Source organism: Leptonychotes weddellii, chromosome 3 (assembly GCF_054177405.1).
Source record: "Leptonychotes weddellii isolate Sample4059 chromosome 3, ASM5417740v2, whole genome shotgun sequence".
Taxonomy (NCBI): domain Eukaryota; kingdom Metazoa; phylum Chordata; class Mammalia; order Carnivora; family Phocidae; genus Leptonychotes; species Leptonychotes weddellii.
In genome coordinates, this window is record NC_138371.1 from 70,762,836 (window position 1) to 70,777,282 (window position 14,447).

The 14,447-nt window shown below is 34.9% G+C and overlaps 1 protein-coding gene across 7 annotated transcripts in view; it reads left to right on the top strand.

The window, feature by feature from the left end:
- PRPF40A (pre-mRNA processing factor 40A) overlaps nucleotides 1-14,447 on the top strand; it is a 55,640-nt gene that overhangs the window by 12,146 nt on the left and 29,047 nt on the right. For 5 of the 7 annotated variants that reach the window (XM_081814437.1, XM_081814443.1, XM_081814438.1 and 2 more), the window contains exons 3-5: nucleotides 2,345-2,425; nucleotides 3,525-3,555; nucleotides 5,837-5,853. The exons of 1 other annotated variant lie outside the window; for it this stretch is intronic. In XM_081814437.1, the coding sequence (XP_081670563.1) occupies nucleotides 2,345-2,425; nucleotides 3,525-3,555; nucleotides 5,837-5,853 (129 nt within the window). The remainder of the gene's footprint in view (nucleotides 1-2,344; nucleotides 2,426-3,524; nucleotides 3,556-5,836; nucleotides 5,854-14,447) is intronic. One more of the 7 variants, XM_081814439.1, reaches the window with a different exon arrangement.

Consider the following 14,447-nt stretch of genomic DNA (forward strand, 5'->3'; position numbering starts at 1 on the left):
TCTTATTTAGTTAAAAGGTAACTGTAGCCCCGGGAGCAATTAGAAGGTGAAGAAACAGTTGGTTTTGGGGGCAGGGGAGGGGGTGGAGAAGAAACCAAAACACTAAGTCTCATTCTATAACCAGTTCCACAAGTTTTAGGCTAAAGGCAAATTTTTGAGAGGTTTTAAAATTTGAAGTGGGGAAGACGAACAATTGAGAGAATTCTGTCAAACTCTGTTCTTTAATGATTTTTAAATATTGTTTGCTTTAAGTGTTACTGGCCTTTTCTAGTCAATTCTTATTATATTGTAAGGATTTTTGTCCCTTGTTTTTTAAATGGGATTTGATCACTGTCTTACGAAGTCAGAGTATTTCAGTTTGAAGTTACATTCCTTTGTACTGCTACCATGTGGAGATGTTCTGTTGCATGATGGAGATTTTATCCCACTTTCTTAATGTCTTTAATTCTTTTTTTTTTTTTTTAAGATTTTTATTTATTGGGGCGCCTGGGTGGCTCAGTCATTAAGCGGCTGCCTTCGGCTCAGGTCATGATCCCAGGGTACTGGGATTGAGCCCCGCATGGGCCTCCCCACTCCACGGGAAGCCTGCTTCTCCCTCTCCCACTCCCCCTGCTTGTGTTCCCTCTCTCGCTGTGTTTCTGTCAAATAAATAAATAAAATCTTTAAAAAAAAAAAAAGATTTTTATTTATTTGAGAGAGAGAATGAGAGAGAGCGAGCATGGGGGGGTGTGTCAGAGGGAGAAGCAGACTCCCTGCTGAGCAGGGAGCCCAGTGCAGGACTAGATCCTGGGACTCCAGGATCATGACCTGAGCCGAAGGCAGTTGCTTAACCAACTGAGCCACCCAGGCACCCTTAATGTCTTTAATTCTTATGAGAAAATACTTTTTTCTCGAGTTTTCAAAGTTGAGTTTTTCAATTTAGTTTAGAATTCTAGTTTTTGGATATGTTAACAGCTTTGGATTTTGTATATATGCCATTTTAAATATCGGGCTCTTTCCCTCTGTTGCTCACCATGCTTCCCCCAATAATCAGTTATTTAGAACCTTAAGAATTCACGCCTACGTTGCCATTAGCCTTAAGTAAAATTAGTTGTGAGGATATATTTGTTGGGAGTAGAGAAAAGAGGGAACTTCCGAGCCTACTTCTCATTTGGTCACTATGTTTTTTTCCCTTAATGTATATATTACTTTAATTCTTCTAGTCAGGGTGGTGGAGGCTTGTGCTTCTGTTTTCAAATTCTGTATCTTTTTTTAACCTGCTGTTTCACCATATATTCCAAGTAGTAGTCACATGTTTTCTGTCAAGTTCTTGTTTCATGATGTTTAAGCAATTTATTGAATATTTTAAGGAACAAAAAACCTTTGTTTTTTAATCCATTAATACAGTGCTGCTTCATTTTAATGGTACTTTAGCCTGGTTTTGCTTTGTGAGTCGACTTTCCCAAATAACAAAATTCAGTGTGCAAGTGTTCTCGTCTACCTTTAGTAGGCTTTATATGTTCCTGTTGACCATAAGATGCTTGTTTGTTTCTATTTCTCCAAGTTTCATTTAATTTGAAACTGTTGAATACCTGGTTACCTTGTTCCAGTACTTATGATTATTGTGTACAGTTTTTATTCCCCTCCATGTTTTTGTTAGATTTGCTCATATTAAAATCAAAATATAATATGGATGAGTATTGGGTCAAAATCCTTTGGAAATTTATGTTAATCTTCATGATTTTTATTCATACTTGGTAGTGAAGATTCATTCATAGGTTTGGATGGCAGTCATTGATAGACTAGATTAACCTCCAAAACTAATTTTCTTTCTTCAGATATTCATGGTGTGTGCTTTATTAAGTTTTTCTTTTCAAGAGAGGACATAGATGATTTGTGTCTAAAGTTTGTTTTTTACATATTTTTTATAGTCATCAATTTTTAAGCACCTTTGATCTTGAATTTTTTAAAGAGCCAGATTGCTGTAAAACCTTCTAATACAGATATTAATAGTCAAAGGTGAGAAATACAAAAAATTTTTGTCTTGCTCCAAAGAAGGGAGAAAAACATGAGTGGTGAGTTAAAAGAAAATTAATATTCTCAAAATGACGTTGGAAATAATATAAACTTTTAACTTTGTTAAAAGTAATTTTAACTGTACATATAAATTATGACAAATATTAGCTCATTGATAAAATACTTCATTCATTCAACAAGCACTTACTAAGCATACTATTCATGTAGTATAGTGTTCACTGGGTTTAAATCTTGAGTTGTACATACTAGCTTTGATAACCAGATAGATTAATAAAGTTCTTTAAATGCTTTGGTTTTATATAGTAACCTTTTTTTACTTTTATTCTAGATGCCTGGAATGATGTCTTCAGTAATGCCTGGAATGATGATGTCTCATATGTCTCAGGCTTCCATGCAGCCTGCCTTACCGGTAATCTAGTAAAAATAATTATTTTCTCTGATGTTTTGACTACTTTTATATATGAAATAACATCGTTCTATGTATTTTGTAGGCAATCATGTTAGCTTTTTAAGTGTGTGAGTACTGTAATGCAAGGTGGGAATTACAGTGGGTTTTTAGTTTCTTGAATGATAGGCATTCACATTTTTTCCTGTATTTATACAGACATCCTTAATTGTTAATTCTATGTTAAACAGGAGTAGAATACTAAGAGCTATAATTTGTTAGCCAGAAGCATTTTATTGGTCTGGTGGCATTCTGATCTTAAAGAATAGGCTTTTGCTTTGCTGGGTGTTAATTTAAAATTGTTGTATTATGGTTTAGTAATAGATCCTAGATTTAGAAATCAGAAGATTTTATTCTAAATTTACATTTCATGAGACTTCAGTGCTGGCACATTACTTACAAAATCCTTGACAGCCTTATCACCCTTACTGGATTGTATAGCAATATGTAAATCATTATGATATTCATATTAGCATAACTTATTTATTACCTGATAACCTAGTGGTTGTAATGGACATACTCCACTTGGGGTGTTACATTTGCAATGTCTTACCCAAAATTCTTAGGCCAAATATATATTTTTAAATGTTTTAATATTATAAAATAATACTTTGCATATTCTATATATCGTATAAAAAGTTCTCTTGGGGTTTTGGACAGTGCCTTATATAATTCGAACACAATATTTCTGTGGCAAACTTAACGGATATTCTCTGGGGTGGGATAAAGAGCTCATGTCATTCAGAGCAGATTTTGCCACTATAATGAGTGTTGGTGTGAAAGTTGAAAAAACTTGGTTTTTAGAGCTTTTTCTGTATCAGAATTGTGGGTAAATGGTTGTGAATCTATATGTAACTGATGATCATATAAATAACACACTTAGATTAAAGTGCTTCAATAGCTCCAGGTTTATGATGTTTTTACAATTTATAGCAAACTAAAGGAACTAAAACTTACTGAGAATCTTTGAGTATACATAAAGGGAACTCTGCTTTATAAGGAACTTATATAAAATATAGTTAAAACAAGGTGAATATTACTAATTTCATTTTTTATCTTACAGCCAGGAGTAAATAATATGGATGTAGCAGCAGGTATGTACACCATTTATGGTGGTAAATATTAGACTTCATCTGGACAGTAGCTGTCATAACAAGGAATAAAAGCAATGTCACTTTGGCTTTATGATTAGCTTCTGATTTTTTTCTTCTTTTTGTTGTTGTTGTTTTAAGCAATGGGAAGTAGGGATAGCATTCATAATTGAATCCATAAAAAATTACCATAATTTTAGATCAGAAGTTCTGGAACCAGATTTGGTCTACAGTTATACTTTAGCCTATACAATGTTTTTAAATTTTATAATTAGTTGCCAACATTTAAAGTCTTGGGCCATACATAACAATTAGATTTATCTTTTTACAAAAAGATTGAATTTATCTTGAAAAACTGTATTATCTGAATATTCGTTGTTTACAGTGGTGCTTATCAACACAGTAGGTAGTCAGAGAATGTTTAAATGAAAAATTCTGGTTGAGTCCCTTTTTGTACACAGCAGACACTGTGGAATGGGGTAGTAACTCCTTACTTTGGATATGGAGCATGTACTCTCATTGGCCTTCTGGACTACTTTACAGTCTTTTCTATTACCTGCTTGGTCCTTGTAGCTGTTGGAGTTTGTAAGCCTTGTGATAATTTTTTTTATCAGCCAGTTATTAATAACTGTTTTGACTAGTGTACCTTTCATATATATTAGTAATGCTTCAATTATCCATGAGTAAATAATGTTCAGATAAATTGGTATTCCAGATGCTGAACTTTTTTTCCATGATTATGCCAAAATGTTTTTTGTTTTTTTGGTTTGGTTTGGTTTTTAGAGTGGGGAAGAGGGGCAGGCGGAGAGGGAGCAAGAGAGAATCTCAAGCAGACTCCACACCCAGGGTGGGGTCCTACTCAGGGCTTAATTTCACGACCCTGAGATCAAGAGTCAGACATTTAACTGACTGAGCCACCTAGGCACCCCTAAAACATTTTTTGTTTTGAACATGGTTTGAAACATTTAAAATGCACATTTTCCTACAGGTTTATATGGGGGCATAATGGATCTTTTTAAGATGCTTCACAAATTTATTTATTTAAGCTGAAATGGTGTTCTGAAATACCTAGTATAATATTTTGCCTATTTAGATATCTAGAGCTGATTACTATTATCCAAATAATCCTGGAACATTACCTTAAATAAATTTTTTTTAATTGAAGTATAATTGACATATAATATCCTGTTAGCTTCAGATGTACAACATTGTGATATGATAATTTTATACATTACAAAATGATCCCCACAATAAGTCTAGTTACCTATCCGTCACCATCCAAAGTTATTACATACAATACGATTTCTTATGCTGTACATTACATTACCTTGACTTATTTTATAACTGGAAGTTTGTATCTCTTAATCCTGTTCACCTGTTTTGCCCTCCCCACTTTGGTAACCAACATTTTGTTTCCTGTATCCTGAGTGAGACACAGACTCATAAAATTTCTTCTTAATTACTTTTTAAATGCTTTGGTTTTACCAGTGATGTCCATAGTAGCCTCTTTTGATTGTTCTGTGTGTTTTATTCCTTTTTTTACAATTCTTTTCTTTTTCACACATAGTTTTAGGTTACTAGTTTCTAAAGTTGAAACTTACTCATTTGAACTTGGTGGCTAATGGGTGTTTCCCCTTATGTCTAGAGGGGTACTGATAATAATTTAGGACCGTACCATCTAATAGACTTTTATGCAAAAGGAAATGTTCTGTAATCTGTAGTGTCCGATATGGTAGTCATTAGCCACATGTGATTACTGAGTACTTGAAATTGGCTAGTGCAAAGGAGGAACTGAATTTTTAGATTTTATTTAATCTTAATTAAAAATTTTTAACAGAAACATGTGGTAGCTACTGGATATTATATTGTACACCACAAGTCTGAAGTTTATATAGTTGAAGGTGCTGTAGATCTAAAGCATAGAATCTGAGGTCTGTGGCATTATTTTATTTCAGTAGTGTAGTAGAGAAAGGAATTAGTTAAGATAGACATGTATAATAGCAAGAAGAGAAAAAGGCAAAGCTTGTGAATACTTTTCCAATGGGATCTAAGTGAGTTTGCAGTTTAAAAGTTCAGAGTGCCACTTAATTCTGAAAATGCTTTGCACCGTGTATGTTTATTTTGTAAAAAAGAGAGCATGCACATAAATCATAAAGAACACTCTTAGGATATTTAGTGTGACAGGCTAAGGAGGAAGATATAGTATGAATAAATACTTTAAAAATGTTCACTCGAGGAGACCATGATTTATCACATTGTAAATATTGTTCCTTTATTTTTTTAGGTACAACATCTGGTGCAGTAAGTACCTCTGGAACATAAGTATTTCATTATACTTCTTTAGCCTACAACATTGATCCTTATTTCTATTTTAAAGATTATCTGCTAACTTGAATCTTTTTCCTTTCTTTTCTATGCCAAAGGTTGAAAAATTGTTTGAATGATTTATCTTAAAATTTAATTTTGATGGGACTTAATGAGAGAAAAAGGAATCAGATATACATCAGATTTTATAAAGATTTGAATTTTTCCCTCCCAGTACAATTAGAAGGGAAACAGAACCTATAGGTATACAGTAATTATCTGATAATTTTCACATAAGGTTTACATTAGAAGGTACTCATATACAAAAATTAATGTACCCTTGTTTTTTACTGTAAACCCAATGTAGACTTTCTAATATACAGAATTTAAAATACTTATTTGCTTGTACCTTCCCTGATGGTGTCAGAAAGACAAATACAGTATTCAAAATTGCTTGTTTTTTGTTGTTGGTTTTTTTTGTTGTGGTTTTTTGTTTGTTTTTTTTTTGTTTTTTTCTTTTTCTCCATACTTGATTTTTTAAGATAGTAGTTACAGTTATTTTTGCTAATGTTTCTGTATATGGTGTTTTGTTATATATTTTTATTATGTTTGGGAAAATAATGTAAGTCCAAAAGCCTTACTTAAAGATGCTTATTTTTTGCTTATTGATAATAGCCATACCCTTTGGCCTCAAGGTTTTCTTTGATTTTTTGTTTGTTTGTTTATTAATTCCTTAAAGATCATTGGAAAGAAGAGGGTATTTTGTTTATTTGTTTTGGGGGGGACAAAGGGGCAGAGTGAGAATCTTAAGCAGCCTCCACGCCCAGCACGCAGCCAATGCAAGGCTCAGTCACACAACCCTGAGATCACAACCAGAGCCAAAATCAAGAGTCAACTGCTTAACCGACTGAACCACCCAGGCACCTTAGAAAGACGAGTTTATATGTATAATCTCATTTAATCAAAATAGTCCTGAGAGGTAGCTGTTATCCCCGTATTATGGTTGGGGAAATGCAAAAAGCTGTGAACTGATTATAAATATGGGGGGAAAGACTTTTAATTGTGGACTCTTTAAAAGTTTTAAGTTTCTTGTATCTTCTGCTTTAAAAGTTGAACAGTTATAGGGGCGCCTCATGGCTCAGTTGGTTGAGTGTCCAACTTCCACTCGGTTCATGATCTCATGGTCATGAGATCCAACCGTAAGTTGGGCTCTAAGTTTAGTGTGGAATGTGCTTGAGATTCTCTCCCTTCTCCTCTGCCCCTATCCCTGCTTGCATGCAGGATCTCTCTTTCTCTCTCAAATAAATAGATAAAATCTTTTTTTTTTTTAATTTTTATTTATTTATTTGACAGAGAGCGAGAGAGGGAACACAAACGGGGAGTGGGAGAGGGAGAAGCAGGCTTCCCACTGAGCAGGGAGCCTGATGCGGGGCTGAATCCCAGGACCCTGGGATCACGACCCAAGCCAAAGGCAGACGCTTAACCAACTGAGCCACCCAGGCACCCTGATAAAATTTTTTTTTTAAAGTTGAATAATTATAAAATATGTATGTGGTATTCTTCCATTATAAGTGCCTGTTTGTATTTTTAACCAGTGATAGCTTCATGTTTTTTCTGTTTATTTAAATAATGCAGGCTCGCTTAAGGGATTAAGAAGTAGACATAGCTAAAAAGAACAAAGTAAAATTTCACCCTAACGCTTTCCACCTTGAGGGATTGACCATCGTGTTTTGGTTGTGTCATTTGTCTGTCAAACCTTTTTTTTCCCAATTGAAGTTACCTTTTTTTGTTAAGATTTTATTTATTTGAGAGAGGGAGAGAGCACACGCACATGAGCAGGTGGGGGGGATGAGGGGCAGAGGAGAGGGATAAACAGACTCCTTGCTGAGTGGGGCTGGATTCCAGGACCCTGGGATCATGACCTGAGCTGAAGGTAGATACTTAACAGACTGAGCCACCCAGGTGCCCTGAAATATCTTTTTTATCATATATTAAATTCACACATATTCTGGCATCTACTTCTGGATTTTTTTCCATTGGTCCATATCTATTTTTCATCCAGTATTGTATGTTTTTTTTTTTTTAATTAAAACAGCTTTAATATTTAGTAAGGTGGTGCTTCTGGGTGGCTCAGTTGGTTAGGCAGCTGGCTCCTAATTTCACCTCAGGTCATGATCTCAGGCTCAGGCTCTGCGCTCAGCAGGGAGTCTGCTGGAGGATTCTCTCTGCTCCTCCCCCACGTTTGTTCTCCCTCTCTCTGTCTTTCTCTCTTATATAAATCTTTAAAAAAATATGTAATAAGGCTTGGTTTCATGGTTTCTCTTTTCATTATATCCTTAGCTATTTTCAGGTATTAGTATATGAATTCCAGTATCCCCCTCCAAAAATAATCTGTAAATATATACATACCCCGACACACTCAAAAGACAAAGTTGTGTTTTTATCTGGGATTATATTTAATTCATTGCAGTTTTGGAAGAATTGACACTTTCTACTTTTCTATTAAATTTTCCCATCTAGGGGCGCCTGGGTGGCTCAGATGGTTAAGCGTCTGCCTTTGGCTCAGGTCATGATCCCAGGGTCCTGGGATTGAGTCCCACATCGGGCTCCCTGGTAGGCGGGGAGCCTGCTTCTCCCTCTGCCTCTGCCTCTCTCTCTCTCTCTCTGACTCTCATGAATAAATAAATAAAACATTAAAAAAAAAAAAATTTTCCCATCTAAAAATACTGTGTATTTGAAAACTTAATATTTGCTTTAATTCTTTTTAGATTTTGGGTACACACGGGCGCCTGGGTGCCTCATTTGGTTAAGCGTCTGCCTTTGGCTCAGGTCATGGTCCTGGGGTCCTGAGATTGAGGCCTGCATTGGGCTCCCTGCTCAGCGAGGAGCCTGCTTCTCCCTCTTTGCCCCCACCGCCCACTCATGGCGCACTCATGCTCGCACACTCTGTCTCTCTTTGTCTCTCAAGTAAATAAATAACATCTTTAAAAAAAAAAAAAAAAGATTTCCGGTACACAGATTTGAGTTACTTAAACTCTTCAGATTATGGTCACTGTCGTTGATCCTTGGAGGATTCCGCACATTTTTTCACTTTATGCTTCATCTTCACTCCCATCCCTACAGCACCCTCCCTAATGGGTGCTCACTTTGATATGTGCCCTAAGACATGCATGTATTGGGAAAAGACTATGAAATTTTTTGTGTAGATATTTTTGTGTGTGTTTTTTTTCCTTTTTTCTTTACATATTTCATGTTTATTTTTTTTGTTGAGGTGTAATTGACATAACATTTAGATTGTACAAAATTATTTGGTATTTGTATACATTGTAAAATGATCACAATAAATTTAGTTAACATCTTTCTGCATACATAGTTACAGATCTTTTTCTCTTGTGATGAGGACTTTTAAGATTTACTCTCATAACAACTTTGAAATATGCTGCACAGTATTAACTGTAGTCACCATGCCGTACATTACATCTCCATGACTTACTTATTTTATAACTGGAAATTTGTACCTTTTGACACTCTTCACGCATTTCAAACCCCCACCTGCAGTCTGTTCTCTATATCCGAGTTTGGATTTTTAGTTGTTTTTTAGATTCTACATGTGAGATAATATGGTACTTATCTTTCTCCATTTGACTTATTTCAGTTAGCATAATGCCTTCAAGGTCCCTCTGTGTTACTGCAAATGGCAAGATTTCATTCTTTTTATAGCTGCATAGTTTTCCTCTCTATGCATGCATGTGTTCGTGTGTGTGTGTGTGTGTGTGTGTGTGTATTCCACATCTTTATCCATTTATTCATCCAGGAACACCTAGGTTATTTCTTTATCTTGACTATTGTAAATAAGGCTGCTCTGAACCTGGGAGTACATCTATCTTTTTGAGTTACTGTTTTCATTTTCTTTGAATAAATACCCAGAAGTGGAATTGCTGGATTGTATGATAGTTCCATTTTTAATTTTTTGAGCAGCCTTCATATTGTTTTCCGTAGGGGCTATACTAGTTACATTCCCACCAACAGTGCATGAAGATTTCCTTTTCAACGACACCCTCATAACACTTATTATCTGATTTTGATAATAGGCATTCCAACAAATATAAGGTGATACCACATTGTGGTTTTGATTTGCATTTCCCTGATAGTGATGTTGAGCATCTTTTCATCTGTCTGTTGGCCATCTGTATGTGTTCTCTGGAAAAATGTCTATTGAGATCCTCTGCCCATTTTTTAATCAGAGTATTCGGGGTTTTTTGCTGTTGAGTTGTAGGAGCTCATTATATATTTTGGATATTAACCCTTATATACATGATTTGCAGATATTTTTGTCCCATTCAGTAGGTTGCTTTTTCATTTTGTTGATGATTTCCTTTGTTGTGCCAGAAGGTTTTAATTTGATGTAGTCCACTTGTTTATTTTGCTTTTGTTGCCTTTGCTGTTGGAATCAGATCCAGTAAATCATTGCTAAGATTGATGGTCAAGGAGCTTTTACTGCCTATCTTTTTCTAGTTTTATGGTTTCAGGCTTTACATTCAAGCCTAAATCCATTTTGGGTTAATTTTTGTGCATGATGGAAGACAATAGTCTGGTTTCATTCTTTTGCATGTGGCTGTCCTTTCTTACATATTCCTGCCTCCTTTGTCATAAATCAACCATTTATGCATGAGTTCATTTCTGAGATCTTAATTCTATTGTATGGATCTATATGTCTGTTTATGCCAGGACTATACTATTTTGATTACAATACCTTGGTAGTATAGTTTGAAAGCAGGGAGCATGATGCCTTCAGTTTTGTTTTTCACATTGCTTTGGCTGTTCAGTCTTTCTGTGATTCCATCCAAATTTTAGGATTATGTGTTCTATTTCTTTGAAAAGTGCCTTTGGAATTTTGATAGGGGTTACAATGAGTCTGTAGATTGCTTTGGGTAGTATGGACGTTGAACAGTATTAATTTTTTTCAATCCGTGAGCATGGAATGTCTTTCTGTTTATGTCTTTAATTTTTTTTTTATTAGTGTCCTAGTTTTCACTTGTACAGATCTTTCACCTCCTTGGTTACATTTTTTCCTAGGTATTTTATTATTTTTGGTGCAATTGTAAATGGGATTTTTTTCCTTAATTTTCTGATAGTTTGTTCATGTTAATAAATGCAACAGATTTTTGTATCCTTCTTTATTGAATTTATTTTTAATAGGTTTTTCAGTGAAGTCTTCAGGTTTTTTATATATAATACATGTTTTTTTCTATAAATAGCATTGTATTATCTTACTCTATAGCTTACCTGTTTTCCCTTTTAATCTGAATATTTTTATTGGTCTCTGTGTTTTCCTGCACTGTATCTTTTAAAAATTTTTTTAGGGCCCTGGGTGGCCCAGTTGGTTAAGCGACTGCCTTCAGCTCAGGTCATGATCCTGGAGTCGCGGGATCAAGTCCCAGATCAGGCTCCCTGCTCAGCAGGGAGTCCGCTTCTCCCTCTGACCCTACCCCTCTCATGTGCTCTCTCTCTCATTCTCGCTCTCAAATAATAAAATCTTTAAAAAAAAAAATAAAAATTTTTTTAATCCGTTTCAGGTGTCCAAGAAGATATTTTTGGTATTTTAATTGGAGTTGCATTGAATTTATAGATTGTGGGGGCATATTTATAATACTAAGTCATATCAGTGAACATGGTAGTCAGTTCTTTTGTGTCGTTTTGTAATAGAGCTTAAATTTGCGTTTCGGCTCCTTTTTTTCTAATCTTTCAACTTTTACTGTCTCAGCCAAAACCTCTAGTACTATGGTGAGCAAGTAGCACTGATGATAAGCTGGCATCATTACCTTTTTTTCTCTCTTAAAGGGATTATGTATTAAATTTCTCCATTTAATAGGATGTTTACTATAGCTTTTTGATAAACAACCCTTATTGACACTTCTTTTCTTGGTTTGCTGAGAGAGGTCATTATGAACTTTATTTATTTTTAGAGAGAGAGCGTGCATGCATGCACATCAGAGTGGGGCGGGGTGGGGGGGCGGACAGAGGAAGGGGAAGAGAGAAAATCTTAAGCGGGCTGGAGCCTGACACAGGGGCTCCATCAGGACCTGAGCTGAAATCAAGAATAAGATGCTCAACCGATTGAGCACCCAGGCGCCCCACGAACTTGATTTTTAAAATTCTCCAATGCTTTTTTTCTTATCTACTGAGATGGTCATGTGATATTTCTTCTGTAGTCTGTTAATGTGCAAGTAAGTACACAGATAAATTTTCTGATATCTCATTTTTGCATTACTAAGGTGAAGCCTAGTTATTAAGTGTGTTAAGGGTGTATATATGTGCACACATGTATATTTAATTCCTTCAGAATTCAATTTGCTAATATTTTATTTAGGTTGTTTGTGTCTGGGTAATAACCCTTCTCTTTCTGGTCCTTAGAACAATTTATATAAATGCTGCAAAACTTATTTAACAGCTTGATAGAACACAACTAAAAACTGTCTGGACTTAATACTTTTTGAGTATAGAGATTTTGGATAACTATTTGAATTTCTTTAGTGGTTATTGCGCTATTCCAGTTTTAAATTTCTTCTTATGTTTTTCAATATATCTCTGTTTTATTTAGCATAGAGTTAGAATCCTGTCGTTGCCATTATTTTGTTTTTTTGGAAGGGGTAACCATTCGGTTTATTTCTGCTGTCATCTTTATTTCCTTCTTGGTTATTCTGTTGCCTTTTTTCTAGCTTTTTGAGTACTTAGCTCATGGTTGTTAGACATTTTTTTGTACTAAGTTAACTGTGTTGCTTAAGTTTTGACATAGAGGGTTTTCATTTAACTCTGTTCCCAATAATTTTTCTTTTTCCCTCATTTGATTTCTTTAGTGAAAGGATATTGGGTGGTATGTTTTTCTTGGTTTCTAGATTTGGGATTTTTTTTAATTGACTTTTTTAAGAGCAATTTCAGATTAGTAGCACAATTGAACACAAAGTAAAGAGTTCCTTAATATTCCCTCCCCTTACAGCCTCCCCTACTATCAACCTCTCCCACCAGGGTGTTAACATTTGTTACAATCAGTGATCCTACACTGACACATCATTATTACCCATAGTCCAGTTTACATTAGAGTTTATTCTGGTGTTACATATGTGTCTGTGAGTTTTAACAAATGTTAATGACATGTATCATCATGATAGTGTGTACAGAATAATTTCACTACCCTGAAAATCTTCTGTGCTCCACCTGTTCATCTCTCTCCCCACCTCTACCCCTCGCCCCTAGCAACTACTGATCTTCTTACTGTCTACATAGTTTTACCTTTTCCTAAATGTCATATAGTTAGAATCATACAGTATATAGCCTCTATAGACTGACTGGTTTCATTCACTTAGTAACATACATTTAAGTTCCCTCCATTTTTTTCATGGCTTAAGTTTTTTTTCTTTTTGGTACTGAATAATACAGTCGTAACAATGATGATAATAGCGGTGAATAATATTTTATTGTCTGGACTTGCCACAGTTCATTCACCTCCTGAAAGACATTGGAGTTTTGCTTCCAAGTTTTGGCAATGAATAAACTGTTTTAAACATTAGTGAGCAGATCTTTGGGTGAACGTAAGTTTTGAACTCATTTGGGTAAATAACCAAGGAGCATGCTTGTTTGATCATATGGTAAAAATGTATTTAGCTTTGTAAGAAGTTGCCAAACTGCCTTCCAAAGTGGCTATCCTGTTTTGAATTCCCACCAGTAATAAAAAGGGGTTAATTTTAATTTGCAATTCTGTAATAATGTACAGTATTAAGCACCTTGTCATGGGCTTATTTACCACCTGTATGTCTTTTTTGGTGAGGTATCTGTTCATATCTTTTTGACCATTTCTTAATTGGGTTGTTGATATTCTTTTTTTTAGAGAGAAAGGTGGGGAGAGGGAGAAGAGACTCTTAAGCAGGCTTCACACCCAGCACGGAGCCCAATGCAGGACTTGATCTTAAAACCCTGAGATCATGACCTGAGCCAAAATCACATGTCGGACACTTAACCCACTGAGCCACCCATGTGCTCCTGGATTGTTCATATTCTTCATGTTAAGTTTAAAGAGGTCTTTGTAATATTGTGGATAGCAGTTTTTTATCGGATATGTCTTTTGCAGATTTTTTCTCCCAATTTGTGGCTTGTTTTTTCATTTTTTTTTACTGTGTCTTTGGCAGAACAGAAGTTTTTAACGAAGTCCGGTCTGTCAGTTCTTCTTTCATGAATCATGCCTTTGGGTGACTTTTTTTTTTTTTTTTTTTTTGAAATAAAGTAAACTTTTTTGCAAATTATCAGAAAGCAAGGGGGAAAAAAAAAGCACAGTCTGAAATGTTTACATTTTATTAAAGCTTCACTTATGTCTATTTTAAGATCAATTTTTAGGATAATTTTGTGTGCTTTTAATTTAAAGTTATTTTGCTATTCTGTTATATCTTGGCATATTTTTCATCTGTTTGATCTACCTAAAAAGAGGAGTGTCTTAAAGTCTTTAGCTTGAAAAGATGTCATCTTTTTCTCCTTGTATTTTTCTGTTGCTATGCATTTCAAGGCTAAATTACTAAATGCATGTACATTCAGATTAAGTT